This window comes from Natator depressus, chromosome 4, assembly GCF_965152275.1.
Source record: "Natator depressus isolate rNatDep1 chromosome 4, rNatDep2.hap1, whole genome shotgun sequence".
Classification (NCBI taxonomy): Eukaryota; Metazoa; Chordata; order Testudines; family Cheloniidae; genus Natator; species Natator depressus.
The window spans coordinates 13,194,340-13,212,438 of NC_134237.1; the positions used below are offsets into that span (position 1 = coordinate 13,194,340).

At 42.8% G+C, this 18,099-nt stretch overlaps 1 protein-coding gene across 14 annotated transcripts in view; it reads right to left on the reverse strand.

Moving 5' to 3' along the window:
- The window catches only part of SLC4A4 (solute carrier family 4 member 4), a 251,636-nt gene that overhangs the window by 76,694 nt on the left and 156,843 nt on the right, over positions 1-18,099 (reverse strand). For all 14 annotated transcript variants that reach the window (XM_074950418.1, XM_074950426.1, XM_074950422.1 and 11 more), the window contains 4 exons: positions 10,884-11,041; positions 2,821-2,908; positions 882-1,036; positions 9-122 (listed from right to left, as the gene is read on the reverse strand). In XM_074950418.1, coding sequence (XP_074806519.1) covers positions 9-122; positions 882-1,036; positions 2,821-2,908; positions 10,884-11,041 — 515 coding nt within the window. The remainder of the gene's footprint in view (positions 1-8; positions 123-881; positions 1,037-2,820; positions 2,909-10,883; positions 11,042-18,099) is intronic.

Below are 18,099 nucleotides of genomic sequence, written 5' to 3' on the forward strand. Positions count from 1 at the left end.
TCACTGACCTGCCAGTTCGTTGTAGTTCTTCAGTGTCGCCGTGGCCCCCACCTCCATGGCCCCCATCATGAGGCGTGTCTCCATTCATCTGTACATTCTCCCCACCCGAATACATGTTTTTCCTATGCAGAAAGACAAGTCACACTGAGGATTCACTGTGTTACACACTATAGGACACAAATCTATACCCAGCTCCATCACACAAGCCTTATGAATGCTCTGCTATACAAGCAGCCAGACGGGCATGCTACAAGTAAGGGATTAACTCATGGCATACTGGAAGCTGTAAAATAAAATTCAATATTGAGCTTAACTACAGTTACAAATGGCTTGCTGTATTAGGACACACCATTCTCCCTCTGAACTGCTGGTACAAGCACAGTGCTGCAGGGACATTCCCCACAGGACTATCAGCAAAGACCTGAAATTATAGCATAACAACATTCTCAGACACTGCTTTCAGGCACATTCTCTTCTATCGTCTCATGTGGAAAATTCAATGCTAAGGGGAAAAAATGACAACTCCTCCGTTCCCTTCCCACCCCCCTACTGCCCTCCCCTCCCAGTGCAATGTTTACTTACTGCACTTGCAACCCTCATTTACCTGCTTTCGTTCCTCAAGCTTGGAGAGTAAATGCTGTGGACCCAACCCACGTGGCCCGGCCTGTCTTCCTCAAGATACTCAACCACAGTTGCCCTGCACGCTCTCATAACTGAGAATGGGAGTCAGCCCTGCCTACATAAACATCGCTTGCTTTAACGTAACACATGTTCTTGGGTTACACCTATCGCACTCCTTTCATCTTCTCTAGTTAACATGCTGGCTCAGAATATCCTACTCTCTTGTCACTGACATGAGCCCTGCTACTCCCTGCTGTTACCTTTTATCAGAAGATGGGAGAGATTTGGGGGGCTCTATCCTGATGGCTGGGTCCCACTCCCCAGGTGGAAGCACAATGACTTCATCCAGGAACTCATCGATTCCAGCGATCAGGTCCTGCCTGTCTTTGGCTTTATAGGCAATGTCATGGAACACCTGCAGGAGAAGCAAAAGTCTCAATGCAGCAAGAAGAAAAGGAGTACTTCTGGCACCTTAGAGACTAACCAATTTGAGTTTTGCAATTTCTACAGCCAAGACTTACAACAGATCTTTCAGAAAAGCTTTAATCGACTCCCACTCAACACACTACAAAAAGATAATATCAGTGGTGCTTGGGCCAGTCAGACACGAACCGCCGAGCAAAGCTGGCCAAAAAGTTTTTTGAACAAAAAGATTTTAAAACAAAAATGGCCTTTAAAAAAAAAACAAAAAACTGCCCCCCAAAAATGTGACTTTCTTGACGTGCTTTGTTTTTCACAACGTTTTTATGAAAAATGTTAGCAAAATTTTTCATTTGCCACAAAGCCAGCTTTCAGTAGCCAAAAAATTTCAACAGACATTTCAGTAACACTTTGTGTGGGGTCGGGAAAAGTCATCAAATTTTAAAAAGTCACTAAAAATGTCAAGAAACCAAAAAACAAACAAACAAAAAACGGGGGGGGGGGGGGGGAGGAGAAAGGGGGAGTCAGTTCTGAACCCTATGAAACAGAAACAACTTCAACATTTTATTCAGTATTTTTAATGAAATGTCTTCTAGCCACCCCTACTGATAGGGTCAGAGAGTTTAAGACCCGAGAGACCTCCAGCTCTCCTAGACTGACCTCCTGCATATCACAGGCCACCCAGCATCCACACACTAAACCCAACAACCAGAACTAGACCAGAGTATTACAGCCCACAGGAGACTAAACCACTGTGGGCCATAGGCAGAGAACAGAAGGGACTGAGGTGCACCATTGTCAAAGGTCCCTGCAACACAGGGAAATAATTTAGTGAGACATACCAAGTTGGGCCAATTGGAAGTAAATGAGTGAGGCTGTAGTCAGTAGTTAAAGAGAGACAAAAGAATACTAAGATTTATTTTCATAAACATATTTTGAACCTTCCAGAATGACAATTCAGGTTGGGGGTAGGGGGGAGATCAGCATACGGAAGTACTTGAAAACTGGTGGATTGTAAAGAGGCATTGGAAGAATGAGAGAGAGGGCACTTTGTTCTGAGCACAGGGGTGGAATATAATAAAAGGCAAAGAGTCTGAAGTGGGTGAATGAAACCAAGGGAATTGTCAGAGAACCAAGGAGCACAAGAAGAAAGAGAAAATGCTAAGATGTTGGTGAAATACAGTTGTGCAGAGCCCAAGAGACACTGCGAAGAAGGATGTTTACCTTAATGCAGATAGCATCATGTCACATTATTGGTGTGTATTATTAGAAAGTAATTACTAGGTACAAAGGGGTAGTGTACAATTATTAGTTAGTTAAAGCAGTGCTCTGGGACACAGGGCACCACATGCTGGGTGTAACTATTTTGACAATAAGATGCACTGTCAGAGTTGCTGTGGGGTACCTGTGATCTTGGAATGTGAATAAAGAAGCACAGTTTATACGTTAACTCAAATGTATTTGAAAGAATTACAGATTACAGGGAAAGATGCAGGAAAGAAACACGTTCTAGTTCTACACATTTACAGAAGCGTGGAGGCAGATTAAATAATTAAGAAAAGGAATTTAAAGATAATCAGAATTTGATATCTCAGCTGTACATAAATTCAGCGCTCATGGATCCATCACCCAATTTGCCATCGGAAGCAGCCTCGTGTACAATGCTGATATATAGAACCCAAAAAGTTACTATACAGAAAAAGAAGAGGATGGCTACCATCTAGGTTGATGAAACAACAACAGAAAACAACTGGACATGGTATATGCAAAGATGCCTACCTCATCGGACATCAAAGTGGCAATGGATCGACCAATCTCATGGTAGGACTTAGCTTTTCCCTTCGGACCCAGCAAAATGAATAGAAATCTGACCAAAAACAAACGGATCGTTACCATTCAGGATAGCAAACTGCATCATTTACTCATTGTACCACAAATCCATCTATAATAAATAAAAGGAGTGAACACAGAGATTCATCTTTACAAGGATCATACTGTAGTAGTTAGAGATGCAATCCATTCCACTTCCCTGTAAAACACCCAGGATATAATGAGATATTAAGAGTGACATTTTCAAAAGCACTCCACCTTGACCTAACTGCTCCCATTGAAGTCAGTGGTAAAACTCTCACGGACTTCAACGGGACCAGATGTAGGCTAGCACTGGGCACATTTGAAGACCTCACTCTAAACCCACAACGCAGTTGTATTTAATCAAAAAACCAAGGTGAATCTTGTTTCAGTGTATAGTAAATTCAGGTAAAAGTTGCAGGAAATATGAGGAATCTAGGAAAATTTGCAAAATGCATTATTTTAAGCGTATGGCTTGGGTTTTCAGAATTGCAGAGTCACCACAGCTCCCACTGATTTCAATGGGAGCTCAGCCCCCTTCGTAGTCAGGCCATTGGCCCATAGGAGGAATGAGAAAAGGCCTTTGTGTCAACAGCATAACTAATGTATTTCTTCCTCTGAGATTCACACACTTCAGATAATCAAAACTTGCTACACTAGCAAATTAGGGGATCAAATTCTTCTTTCCGTTATGTGGTCCTCAGAGTCTTTCCTCTAAAGACCTAGGGTCACTACACACACACGCCCCCTGGCTCAGATATCAATCAGGTTTCTTTGTATTTTCTTCATCAAACAAGTGCTGTGATGGCATTACACAGAGGGGTCTAGCACCCAGCAGCAACCCATGCAACCTAATTCATGAGCCAGGTGCAGGCAGCAGCTAAAATGCGATACTCCTCACATGCCCAGAGACCAGGAAAATGTACTGTTCACATGCAGATGCTGTCCAAGTGTGATATAGCCCAGAGGTTCCCAAACTGGACTCTGCAGACCTCTGGAAGTCTGGAAAGCGCTTGTTGATGGTCACATAGTGCTGGCCCCTTTTTGTTTCCCGCTGCTAAATTCCCTTAGAAGGACAGCTACATTAAATACTTCCCCAACATTGTTCCTGGTCCTAGATAATCCTGTATATGATGGGTGTCGTCACTGCAATGGCTGGAGAAGGGATGGAAAGAGAGTCCCTCAATTTGTGGAACCCAAGCAAGGCAGAGTTCTAGCCCCTGTGCTCAGGGAGAGGTGCAGGGACTGCTCACTCCCTTACCCCTCAGAGCTCCCCCATGCTCCCAAAAAGGGTGGGACCACGACTCTCCTCATCCATCAGTCAGCAAAGCAGACTGGCCTCCTGAGGTCACCTTAGAAGGAGAGCAGCAGGCATCCAGGCCAGGTAAGGCAGGTGAGCTAGAAGGGCAGTGTTGGGTGCATTTGTGATGGTAAGAAAGTGTTTTCAATTTCTTAAATTATTTTTTAAAAACAATATCCTTGAAAACATTTAATATTTCCTTTCTAGAGCCATCAATCCCACACAGCTCAGAAATACACTGCACTGCATTTGCTAATCAGTGCTTCTCTGGGGATGAAATATCTGGAGGATTCAGCATCCAGGACAGCTACTCATGTGTGAAGGAAAACTATTCTTTTAAATCAGCCTTTAACTCTTAATAATTTAGCTAAACTGATTGAGCCTGGCATGCCTTGTGTTCCTGGTGGGGATACACAACACAGCCTTGCTGATAGTAAATGCTTCATAGCCACGGTTCATGGCAGATATTCATGTAAATGGATTATATTTTTAATTTACACATATTGCAGGGATCACTATCTACAATATACTAAGTGTTAATCCTTTATTTGATACCTGTTGGACAACAATTGCTTATTACTATGTGCACACTTACTTGATAATACCTTGAATATGAAATCATTGCTCACTACCTTCTCTGCCTTTGCTTCTAATCACTGCTCATGTATTTTGAATGAGAGAAAGAAGCATCCAGAAAGCTCAGGCTGCCGTAGCTGAGGTGCTAACAAACAACCTGCTGACCCGTTATCTAGGTCTTGCAGCCATGTTTTTATTTTTAAAAGGTGCCAGACTGACAGCTGTCTATCTACAAACAGCCATAGTCCAGGGAGCAGGAATGCTAGCTTCCTACATTCACCCTGCCCCTGTAGCTCACCCATGAATGAGCTGGGTCACAGCTGAGCCATGGAAGGGTAGTTCAATCCCCAGGCCTGACCACCGGCATCTCCACTGTGCTTGCTGAGAAGAATGCCCATTCATTTTGATGACAGTTTTGTGATATGGCCACCTGTTCCATGGGAACTGATTTGAGACAATGTAGGCCAGACAACGCCAATCTGGCATCCAATGCAACCTCACTATGAAAGATGCTGTTATCCAGTTACCAACCCATACCCTAAGCTCGTGGCAATAGAAGACAAGACAGAAGACCTGTTTTTAGGATTTCAGTTTACTTAGCAGAGCATGGGAGTTATTGCAAAAAAGACAATAATTTTCAGCAAATCCTGTGTCTCACCCTGGGTTTCATGAAGAAACACTACATAGCAGCGCAAATCAAGCAGACTACGTGCACTGTAAATCCATTCGGTCTGGAAAAGGGGTCAAACACAGGCAAAACAGCCATATTACTGCACTGCTCTCTAGCAAGAGATTAAGGACCAAACTCAGCTTGATGTAAATGGACACAATCCTCGTGCATCTCAGTGGCAGTCAACACCAGAGATTTTGGTGCCGAAATTAAACCCAGCTTGCTAGAGGGATACACGAGGGGTCAGGTGCCATGCCTGCTTATGCTAAAGAATGTGGACCGAAATCTCTACTAAATGGCATAAACAAGCATCAGAGTTCAATTTGGGGGGGGAAATGTACTTGTGATGAGGTGTAGAGACCCCACTCTGGGTTGAGGCAAGAGCGAGCCACACTGTCCTTGGGCCAAGCCTGCCTGCAATCCCTGTTTGGTAGCTGCTAATCCAGGAGGCTGGGCACTCCATATATAAAAAACCGTGGCAGAGCAGGAAGTATCACAGGCTGAAAGCCAGGACTGCCCACACATAGGGAGAACCCCTCTCCTGCCAAAGCAGGAAAAAGCCAACGCAGGGATTTCCTTAAGGGTTAAAGGCAGTTACTTCAGAAAAGGGTGTTGTTTTCTAGTTTGTTTCACTGTTGCTATATATTTTGTTCCCTTGGTCAACAAAGTGATTGCACATGACTCCTTAGCGGAAGGGAAAGGCCAGCTGGGTTAGTTTTCCATCAGAAACCGATGGACGCTGGACTGGACACTGCTTGATGGCTGGGGCGCTATTTGTGGTTGATCTCTGGGAGAAGGAAATGAGAACTCCAGACAGGTGAAGTCGTTTGTTTTTTCCTCCTTCACCACACATGAAGATTCATTGTTTGGGCACCTTGTCAACACGCCACCCAGCCGGTTGCTTGCATGGTGTTATACAGCAGCAGAGACTGAGAAATGTAAACCCTTGTTGCCACGAGTCAGGATTCCCCAGAAAATGCCCCAAACCTGGAAAAGTTCCAGTGAGCTGCAGTCATTGAGACGAGGCTGATATTCTGAACAATGAGCAAGACACACAAATTGTGTCTACACTTAAAAAAAAAAAAAAAAAAATCAGGCCAAAGAAAAGGACGATCTCATTATTAACCAATGAACTGGGCGTCTGGAGATCAGGTTTCAACTGCCACAAGCTTCTTGTGTGATCTGGAACAAGTCACTAGATTTCAGTTGAGGCTTCAAGGCATAATAATGGTGCTGCAGAATCACAAATTCGACTATACGGTTCTGTACCGATAACCCCCGCCCAGATACCCTTAAAACTCCTCTCTTGGTGTTTCTTGACCATCTCCCCGCATCTTAATGCAGCAGAGGGGGGAGATCTGAAGGTAATCTGCAGAATTTTAGTCTAGAAGCTTCATTAAGACCCACCCAAGTCATTAGCGTAAATGTGGTAAATAAGTGCTTGTGAAAGTGAGAAATTCATAGCACTGTAGACTTAAAATTAACGAGTAGAGACAACAATGAGCAGAATAGACACGATTTTAAAAGCCTGGGAAATCCAAACTGTAATGGGCAGACACAGCACCGGGTGAAGGGCGGATGATGCCTCATGGAAAACACTGAAAAACATTCTATTGCAAAACAGCTGTACTTACAGTTCCTTACCTGGATTTCAATTCCCCTGTTTTTTATTGCCAAGGATGGTAAGATGGCATAAGAACAGGGTCTTTGTTCAGCCAGAGCTCATGGGCTCTTGCTACTTACTTTTAAACAAAAGTTCTGTTTTCATGTAAATATTCTTAGTAACGAAGCCTAGGCAGAATGATTTCTAAATAGAAAATCTTTCAAAGATTTCCATTAAGCATCAGCTGCTCTGCAACTAAACATTATTCTGAAATCAAAACCAAACAACAATTAGAAGCAATAAAAAAGGAATACAGAGCCAATACATAACAGGCAATCAGTCTGCCCGATACAGTCTAAATAACCCATACAGTAAAATGTGTTTGTTCTACATTTCCAAAGCAACATGAAGAAAAGGAATGAGGATGAAGGGGTGCAGAGATTAGCTTTTCACCCTGTGCAGAGCTCAGTGCAAAGCCTACCTGTAAGCCATAAGACTTTGGTGCCTGCATCCTCCTCCTCAACGAATGCCCCCTGCCTCCTTGAAAAGTCACAGCTGATATGTTGTCCATGGGAATCAAGATTAATTTGCTTTGTTGTTGCTTTGAAAGTGGAAGCACCAAGATGTCTAACATACTTTTCTAAGTAGCCATGTTATGTCATCTTATTATTAGGAACTTTTTCTTTTCCCTTGCTTTCCCCCAGGTTGTTGTTTATGACCTTCACTACTTGTGTCAGACCTCAGTTTATGCCCTGATCCAGCTCCCATCGAGTTCAGTGGAGCAGGATGAGACAGCATCCTTGACTGTAAACTCCTTGGGGCAATCACTTGGGTCTAAGAAGCACTCAGCATATTTATGGATGCTCAAGAAAAATAGGCTAATTAATTAAGAGCATAAGAAGCAATGAGTGGGTCACCTGGTAAATAAATTTCCAATTACAAAATTATACAGACACCCCAAATAAATCATCGCTCACAGTTCTAGACCAACATTTTCAAATCTGGGAGCTTAAAATTAGGCTTCTGACTCCATGTTTAGCCTCCTAAATAGAAATGGGCTGATTTTTAGAGGCACTGAGCAGCTGCAGCTCCCACTGCAATCAGCAACTGGCCTTAGGCTGCAGTACTCCGTACCGCATTTGAAGTCCGTGAGAGGGTATGTTTGCAAAGCAATGTAAGTCCAGACAGGGTTACTTTGACTTGGGTCTGTGCACTGCAGTATGGACACCAGCACCCTAGGTTTGAGATGGGTCAGAAAATCCTCAACCTAAGGTTAAAATGCAATGTGGACGCTCAACCCCGGGGTTCCCTGATACAGGTCAGCTGACTCGAGTCTCACTAACCCTAGGCTTACATTGCTGCGTAGGTACCACTGCAGCCCAACTCCTCAGAAAAATTAGGCCACTCTACGTAGGAGACTAAATATGGCTTGAGGAGGTCTAAGTTTGAGCACGTACATTTGAAAGTTTTGGCTGCGGTCTTTATCAGATAACATAAAAGGGAAACCTAAAAAAAAAGAAAAAGGTCCCACCTACTGCACCTTTTAGGATCTGAGAGTTCTGAAGTGCACTTTACGGCAGACATGCTCACTGCACAGGGAGGTTAAAACAAACGATTGAATGATGAGCTAGTCCATCACAGCCAGTGTGGGCTCTTCTGGGATTTCCTTTATTAGATTTCACAGGATGCAACCACTGCAAATGGCTCCTCATTCCTCACAGAAGCAAGTTAATGAGCCTCCCTACTCTGATTACAACTACCATTTGGTTTGGAGGACAGCACATGGATAATATTATTTCCTGGAAAAAATGTTAACATGGAAGGATGTATTGTTTTCAATAATGCTCTGGAATAATTTCATGAGGTTATTAAGCTTTTCTACCTCCAACTTCTCGGCTCTCACTATCAGAACAAAGGATGTCTAATTTTACCTCTACTGAGAAACAATCAGACATGTATTTAAAAAAAAATAAAAGCAGGATCAGGCTAGTGACTGAAGTACTGAAATGTACAGCACCCAGTAATGCTGAGACAGCAAAAACAGTTATTGCTAAAAATAATCCACCCTATTTTTCCCAATGTATTCTTTAAAAAATACCCCACAATATAAACAAATTAAACATACTCAAACATTTCTTAGCATTTCCATTCTAATGCTCCAGTGAAATAGATTTCAGACATGCACACTGCACCATTGTTAATAAGCAATGTTACCTGAACATCAGACATAGGTAAATCTCTTTGAGCCCAGTTCATGACAATTACTGACAAGTTGCCACTTACCCATGATTATTTAACTTGAATATGGGCCATTTTGATTCTGTGTATTTCTGATGTTAGTAATATAAGTTTATAAACTTTAGACCTGTGGACTTTTGACAGATTTATCTTCCCATATCAGTTTTATCTTGTGTCTTAATAGTTTGTTATTCTTTGCTCATGTATGTCTCCTCTTATGACATTTCATATGATATATATATCCTCAGACTTTCTCAGCACTGTGCAAATATTACTTGCATCATACAGTGGATGCACATTAAAAAACTTTAAATGTCCACGTAAAAATAGGTATTTGCACACTAATGCTTTAAAAGTTATCAGGACATTTCAAACTCAGTATTTACAGTCAATGTAACCTAAATCTGAAAATTGATATTAAAACACTTGTATGTTGTCAGGTGCTAATATGTAATGGTATTAAGTGGTAATTGTGTATTCTCAGTAATGTATATTAATGAAACACCTCTGCTAGTGAGGTGGAATTGAAAAAGAACATTATGATTTAACTGCAATTCAATCTGTATGCAGATTGTAACTCTTTTGATTATAACTTTATTATGCTTCATTGGTAATTTAAGTACATTTTACTATATACTTTTAATACTAATTACTTTCTGGTTTCTGTCTGGAATACACAAAAAATGCAGCACATGTATCTAAGGTTCTACACTTTTTGAAAGTGACATTGCCGTATATTGCATAGAGAAATAGTATGTAACTGCATAATTAAAGACTGTATTGTTATGCGTATGAATAGACCCTTAACTGTCATATATTCCATTTTGAGAGTTAATGGCCCTGATCCTGCCAATGTTTATGCATATGCTTTATTTTAAACGTATGAGCAATCTCATCCACATACTTGAAGTTAAGTATGTTCACATTTACAGGATCAGGGCTTACATTTTCTAACACAAAAAGGGACATGGTTACTTTAAAAAAAAAAATCACACTTCTGCCTGAAAAATCTGCACTCCTTCTAACAACAAGGAACACCTACAATGACTATTATTGAAAGATTTTGTCCAATTTATTCACTTTTCATATAGGACAGCACTTTTTTTTTTTTTAAATAATGCCAGGATTTCACCCTTTGCATCTGATCAGTTTCACTGTCCCCCTTTTATTTGTAGGGTTCTTTGAGATAACAAGGGAGAGAAAAGCATTTTTAAGAGGAAGAAAATGTACTTATAAAACCAGAAAAAAGTACCAGGGAATTCAAGGATGAGCATAGTACTTTCTTTCTTTCTCCCCCGCCCGCCAGATTTCAAGTTAATTGTGTCCCTTTAGTGTTACATTAATATGTGCTTATGTATATTCATAGATTAAAGATTATTTTTATAGATTAGATATTTCAATAAATCCAAGATCCCATTTTGATTAAGCAGCAGAAGGGGTGATCCGTTAGCATAGTTCTGACAGTCTTGGTAAAAATATATAAATCCACTGCAAGTTACATTATGGAAAGCAATGGAGAAGGTTCCCTTTTGGGATGGTGTCATTATTTTAAAGGTGAAAACACTTTTCTGATTTATGTTGCATGCTGGGGGAGGCTCTCTTACCGGGTAGGAACGGGGACTTCAGTCAAAGCACCCAGCATAACTGCCTGCTGCAGCCGGACAAAGGCAATGAAAGGGTTTTCCAAGAAGTCTACCTCACCAACCAACACATTGGAGGCCTCAGCATCCCGGGGCAATTTCTTCATAAATTTATTCTTCAGCTGCGGCAGAGAGGGAAAGGGAAAAAAATGGGTTCTCTCATTAGGAAGATTAATATGACTACATAATCAAACTAATCCAATTTTAGCCCCTCTCCTGTTACACTTCCATGATCTTAGAACATCCACCTGAACATATCACCAACACTTCTTTGCAGCCAATATCTAGTATAGCCATGTTATTTTATCTACTGAGTATAGACATGCACAGTGTTCTTTGTATGACCCACCCCGACCCACTCACAACTGTCAAGCAGAGGTAAGACAGGGAAAAAACACCCACAGTGGTAGTATGTTTCCCCCCACAAGCTAAAAGAAGTCAGATAGTTCTCCCCACTAAAACAGTTAGCAATGCTACCATTAGGGTGGAGAGCCAAGATGCTTCTGGATGAATGGGGACAGATCATGCCTCTTTGGGCTATAGTTTCTCTGAACTTCTAGTTTCAGGAAGACAGCACTGCATCAGGTCACCTTGAAGTTTCATTGCAACCGTAAAGGTTAGAAACTTTTAACAAATGAAACCCTACATTCTGCAGGATCTGATGGCACCAACGGGGAATATGGCCCACTTCTACCTCTTTGTAGAACCAGTCAGTATTTCCATAGTATATATACTTCTGTCCTTGGCACAGTGGGAAAGCGTTAATGGAAGGATGGAGCACTCTATTAGCCTACCTTGGACTTTTAGGAGCAGAGCTGTGATGCTGATAACCCAGATTTCCCCAATCCCAACTTTCCAGAGCCATCCCATTCACTGACCCACTGGGAGCTGTGGCAGCTACTGCAGGAGTTTTTTGTAACTGCTCTGCTGGCCCCAGCCCCTAGGGTGGAGTGCTGAAGCAAGCAGGAGGCTAGCTGGCAATTGCCCTCCACTCTCCACAATGCCCTCTGCAGTCTCAGTGCAGGGCAAAGAATAGCAAAGAGGCAGCCAGGACAGGAGCAGTTGTTAGAAGCAGCCAGTGCAACACAGCTGCAGCATCCACCCATAGGCTTATCCTATGGGGGGTGGGAAAGAGATGTGGCCTATTTCCCCCCATGACTTTAAGGGACCAAGGAGAACAAAGGCACATTCAACTCTGGGGAAGGAAGGGGTGAAGGGACCAGAGACACCATTAACTCTGGGGAGGGAGCAGAGGTAAAAATTGGGGGAGAAAGCAATGAGTGAGAATTTCAGAGAGGAGAGAAGCAGGACGACTGGGGTGGGGGAAGGCAGAGCAGGAGAAAGAAGGGGAAGGATTCATGTGTTCCCATGGAATGCAGAGGAGGAAAAGTCCCTTTCTATTGCTGAAGGAACGAGAGAAGGGGAGATGTCTCATGCAGCTGTTCAAACACCTGCCAGTCTCCCCCAGACACACCAGAAAGGGGGAGCAAGCCCCTTGCCCTTCCTCTAATGAAGACCCAGTTTACCAGTTCTCGAGTACGGGCTGGCTAGTGACGCTGGAGGATCAAAGGTCTCCTGCGCGTGTTGCCTCCTTAGTTTTGGATAAACATCCAAACTTCTAGATCTTAATCCATATCCCAAACCTTTGGAGGATCTGCAAACAGTCCTATTAAATCACATTCTAGTAGTGACTCCTTGCTCTTCTACAGCAAGTCTCAGCAGTAGATCTTAAAAGGGCTTTACAGAGGAAGTCAGTATCAGTATCCCCATTTTGCGCCCCAGAAAGCACACAAAGCCCTCTGAGAAGCCGAGGTGAAGCTGCTCGAGATGGCAGGATTGGCAGAGAAATTCACAATACTCCCATCTCTCCCACAATTGTTGTACTGTCCTGTTGCGGTCCCTGTAATGCAAAACTCTTGCAGCTCTGCGACTGGGAACGAACGAACAAACCAACCAACCACACACACACTCATTTATTTACTCACCCACCCACTTTCCAGTGGAGCTGCAGGAGTTTTATAATTTCATAAATATATAATTTGGAAAACAGTCTAGAAATTATCATATGCTGAGTAGTTTTCCTGAGGGTTCAGTTTTTTTCAGGTGATTCTTCCATTGATGTGCTGCAGGAGTTATTTCCTTTCTTCTGTGTAATTACAAACTTTTTTTTTTTTTTTTTTTTTTTTTTAAAGGCACACAGTGATGCCTACAGTTAGGGCTGCCTAATCATGTCCCCGATGGAATCTTCTTCAGCTGTTTTTAAAACTCTCTCAACCATTTGCCTTTTGGTCTGAGATTTGCCATGGTTGGTCTCAGCCCAAGCGAGACCATTTTCCCCCCCAGAGAGGCGCAGGTGGAGCAAAAGCTACTCTTCATAATTGGCAGGGATGTATCTGCCCGAGATCGCCAGCATGCCCTTTGGAAGCCCAATGAAAATCTGTTTGCATTTGGGTGAATAAAAGGCTTCTGGAAACATACACTTTTTCCCCACCCCGCTTTCACATGTTAACGGATTCACTCACTAACAATCTCCCAGCATTCTGTTGGCATAACATCTGCCAGAGCGAGTCCAACGAGCAGAATTTCTCATTTAATGTGCAGGTGAGTATGAAATATTATCTGTGAGGGTCTGCGCAGAATTACAGATGATATGCAAAGGTGTGTATGTCAAGGCGAGGATGGAAATTTAGGGGACAAGACCAGCTAATCCATTAAATTTAGGGGACAAGAACAGCCATGCATACCCTCAATGAATTCATGTACGTTACAAAACAAAAACTCAGCTTGTATTTAAATGTCTATGTGATATTTTTAAAAAAAATCGAACTGTACATAACTATTATATTTAAAAGGCAGCAGATGTTAGGCAAGGACTGTTATTCTTCCCCCATCCTTACCCTAATAATAGACACATTTCCCTTATTCCTGCCACATTATTTAAACATGAAAATAAACGCAGCCCAACCCGAAGAGATGTCATTGCAGGTAGTACTTTAGCTATGCAACTAAAGTATCCTCTGATGCTTCCATAACCAAGCAGACATCCATTATTTCTTAATCAAGCCATCACAGTTAAAGTTTTATTCCACCAGAACAACTGCCAACTTGATGGACTCCATTCCCCCCTTCCTCTGGCTCAGAATACCTTCCTCTCGGAACCAAACTTTGCATGGGAGTTTCAAGCTAAATAAACACACTGTTAATGTGGAATATGTACTTAGAGAAACCATAAACACCACTCTGCCAAATCCTCAACTGTTGTGAGTCAGTGGCGCTCCACTGACTTCAGTGGAGAAATTCATTTTAATGGAGCTATGACAATTTACACCAGTTGAGGATCTGGCCTCATTGCCTCCCAAAAGCCCCAGAGTACATGCGAACAGCATGTTTTAATATTTATAAGCAGGAAAACATTAAATGCATGGGAAAAACACGAGGCTTATGCTAATTCCCCTAACCAAATCTCTGCTCGTTTTAAATTTAGGCTGCTAAATAATTCCCTGCTTGCTAAAGCAATGCTGGAAGAATCAACACATACACAGGAGTCAGGACATGCTCTGCTGAGGTCGTCAAGGAATTCTCTCACTGAGTTCTAGCCAGGGTTGGATTTCCAATTAGGTACAGTAGGCACGTGCCTAGGGGCGCCTAAAACTCGAAAGTGGGTTAAAAGTTTCATTTTTTAAGGAAAACATGAAGGTCAGCTGTAGGCAGGGGGGCCCTGAAGACGCTGTGCCGAGGGGCGCATAAGGTGTAACTCTGGCCCTGGTTCTAGCTAGTCTGTAAATTCCAGAAGGCTTTACACTGCCAGGAAGGGCTGGGGAGAGGTAGTGAGCAGGGTCCACTGGTGCATGGAAGCACAGCATTTCCTGCAGGCTGGCCCTGAGGAGAATCCAGCAGGGACAGACCCGCTGCTGGTGGGAGGAGCAGACTCGGAAACTTAGTGCCTCTGATCAAGCAGCACGAAGGAATACCTGCTTCCCAGGTCTCTTTTTCCAGGCAACATGCTTCCTTCTCCTTAGCACACAGGACATCAAACCCGTAAGAGACATCAAACCCCATCTCTCTCACAGTGATTCCATTCTCCCCAAGGAGGAGTCGTGAGGAAATCATAGCGGCTCAGGAATCAGGACCTGCGACTTGCTCCCTGTGGGGCTGTGCAACAGGGATTTAGCAAAGCCACCTTTCACAACGCGGATTTGAAACTAGTTTGTGCACTAATTTCTGGGGAGTATCAAGTTGGAGGTTAAAGGCACAGCAAACATTGAAAGGCTTGTTAGTATTTGTAACCAATGTTTTCTCAACTTCTGGGGTAAGACACATTGCCATGCCTCACTTCACAGTGATGTAGCACATCAGCAATGGAGGAATCAGGAATGGTCTAGTTATTACATATTGCTGCCTTGAGTGCAGGGAATGGACCCGATGACCTACTGAGGTCCCTTCCAGTCCTACACTTCTATGATTCTGACTCTAACGTTGCCAACTGTACCTGGTGTGTGGATGAAAGTATTAAGATGTATATCTTTCCATCAATATCAAGTGTGCAGAAAGACCATCTATGGTGAGACACAACATGCTCACAGACATTCTCCCAGCAGATGTTTGCTCCCTAGGGATGGGGGTGCCTTTTTAAATGATACTGAAGGCATGAACAGCAAACAGGATCAAAATAAATGGACCCCTACTCTCTGAAACACAACCATGCACTTGGCACATGCAACTCCCTAAGTCACTGTGTGATCATATTGCTGTAATCTTCATCCTTCCTTGTTCCATGTCTCCCTTTTCTTTGTCACCCTCACTTGTGGTGTCAAGGCTAAAATTTAGGCTATTCAAAAAACAAAGCAAAATAAAACTTTTCTAATAAAGTCAATTAAACTGAGAGCAATGTAGCTACCTACTCTACTACGTCATTTATAAAACCCAGGCACTTTAATAGCAAGAGAATGAATTGTTAAGGACACCATCAATCTTGTACTATCCACATAACAAACAGAGATGTTATTCCCATCACGTAGGAATATGCATAATCACAGTACAAGGAGCCTGATTCTCCACTGCCCAGCCCCTTGTGTAGTCATGTACCACAGTGTAAAGTGGGTATAAAATGCTACCAAGTAAGACTTTATACCCATTTTGCACTCACTTTACCCAGGGGTACATGACCGTGCCAAGTGCTGGGCAGCGCAGAATCAATCCCAAGAACCTGAACTCTGACCCATGTAGGGGCCAGGTGGTGATTATGCTGTGCATTACTCAGACAATGTCCTTTATATTGAAGGGATCTCACACCCAAATACAAGATGCCAAGGGACAACAAACAGTGACTCCCTTATACCAGGGACATGGAAGCGCTGAGAGAGGAAGAACCTGAAGCAATCACATATGGCACATGCCTCCTGGCTATATTCTGACTCAATGTAGTTTTCTAGTGAAGACAAGCCCTAACGTTTAGCCAACAGAGCTAACCCTGCTCCAGGGTCAGATTGTGCCCATGCGCACGTGTGTACACATATTAGAGAGAAAGAATACTTATACATTCTTCATATTTTCTCCTATTTCCAATGCCAAATAAAATTAGTTTCATTTACAATAATGGTCACTGCTGACTGTTACATAAGGGGATAATCAATTTGGGGCAGCCCCAGAGGTGGAAACCCTGTTTTCTGATCTGATCAGATCAGAAACAGGGAGAAAAATTCTGGTCTTTGCATTCCATCTAAGGTTGGGTAACCAGAAGGCCTGTCCTCAAAGGTCCTTTTAAGAATACTGGCTGTGGTCAGCATAAGCACAGATAAAGCCTAAAAGACAGGAGCAGTGCTAGATGAGGTGACATAGGGTTAAGACACCAGTAAGGAAAGAAGTGTTGAGATTTCAGTCACAATCTTAGCAGTGCCTCTAGAAACTCAACAAAGCGCCAAAAACACACAAGAGCCTAATGGGGGTTTAGACGTTTTATTTATATGTTTCCAGTAATTGTTCTTTAAAACAAGACAGGACTGTACCTAAGGTCTTATACTGTGCTCATCACCGTTGTATCTGAGTGCCAGAGGGACTTTACTAACCAGCTTCTCCCTGATCAGCCAACTGCCAGAGTTATTCTCATTTATGTGTCTTCTCTGAAAGTACAGCTATAGCTTCAGACTAAAAATAGTTCCTTAGAGCCTGAAGGTTATTCTTCTAATCTCTCCACCTACATCCCATAATTGCACCACTCAGGATGTGAGAATACCCACTGCGCAATAAAACAGGCATTGTCTAGGCAACAAAATGTAAGTTTGTAGGCTAAATAACGTAGTCAACGTAATCAATTACTTTTGACTTCTTAGGTGGGAAAACACTGCAGTAGAAGTCTAATTAAAGAAAAGCATCTCTTGGCTGCTTTCCTGTATCTTCCTGGCGGTAGAAATCTACGAGCACAGGCTTTGGTTTAGCACTGGACTGCACACACTTCTGCTGCATTTATTAAATTAGCCCAAGAGGGACTCCTGCGTGGCAGGCCTGTACCCGAGCCACTAGTCCTGCGCATCACACTTCCCCAGTGACAGCAGCAGGAAATCTCCTGGAGCAGCATGTCCATTTTCACGTGACTGCTGCCGCCATGGTTCCACTGGGGGCTGTGCCCATTTTTGGCAGGGGCAAGGCAAATAAAAGAACAATGGGGGTGTGGGAAAGCAGTGGGAAGTGCAGAGACCAGCACACGCTCGTAGTGTGGCCTACTATGCAGCCTCCCAAATCAGTCGGACACCAAACCGTTCTGACACGTTTTTCCAAAATGCTCAGTCTTAGTCTAATTTTGATTTTTATCATCGACTTCAGTGACAGTCGAGATAGACCAACGCTGAGTCCTTTTGACAATCTAGCCCTTTATATTTACTGCTGCCCCTGGCAGTTTTGAGGTTACTATGAAATAACAACAGGACTTTTTTTTTTAAAAAATTATTAAAGAAAGAGGGAGATTTTAGGCACTGCATGGTAGTTCACGGAATTCATAGGCAAAAGAAACCCAGAAGTATACCTGTCCCAGTAAGTCTGGGGAGGCTTTGGCAGACTGGTTTGGGAATGGAGGCAAGGGAGGAGATCCTGCTTGAAAAACAAGCAATCGAGAGACATGAAACCATGATATGAATCCCTAATTAGCACTATGTCGTCCTTTTGTAGAGCTGCTCCAGAAAGTAGA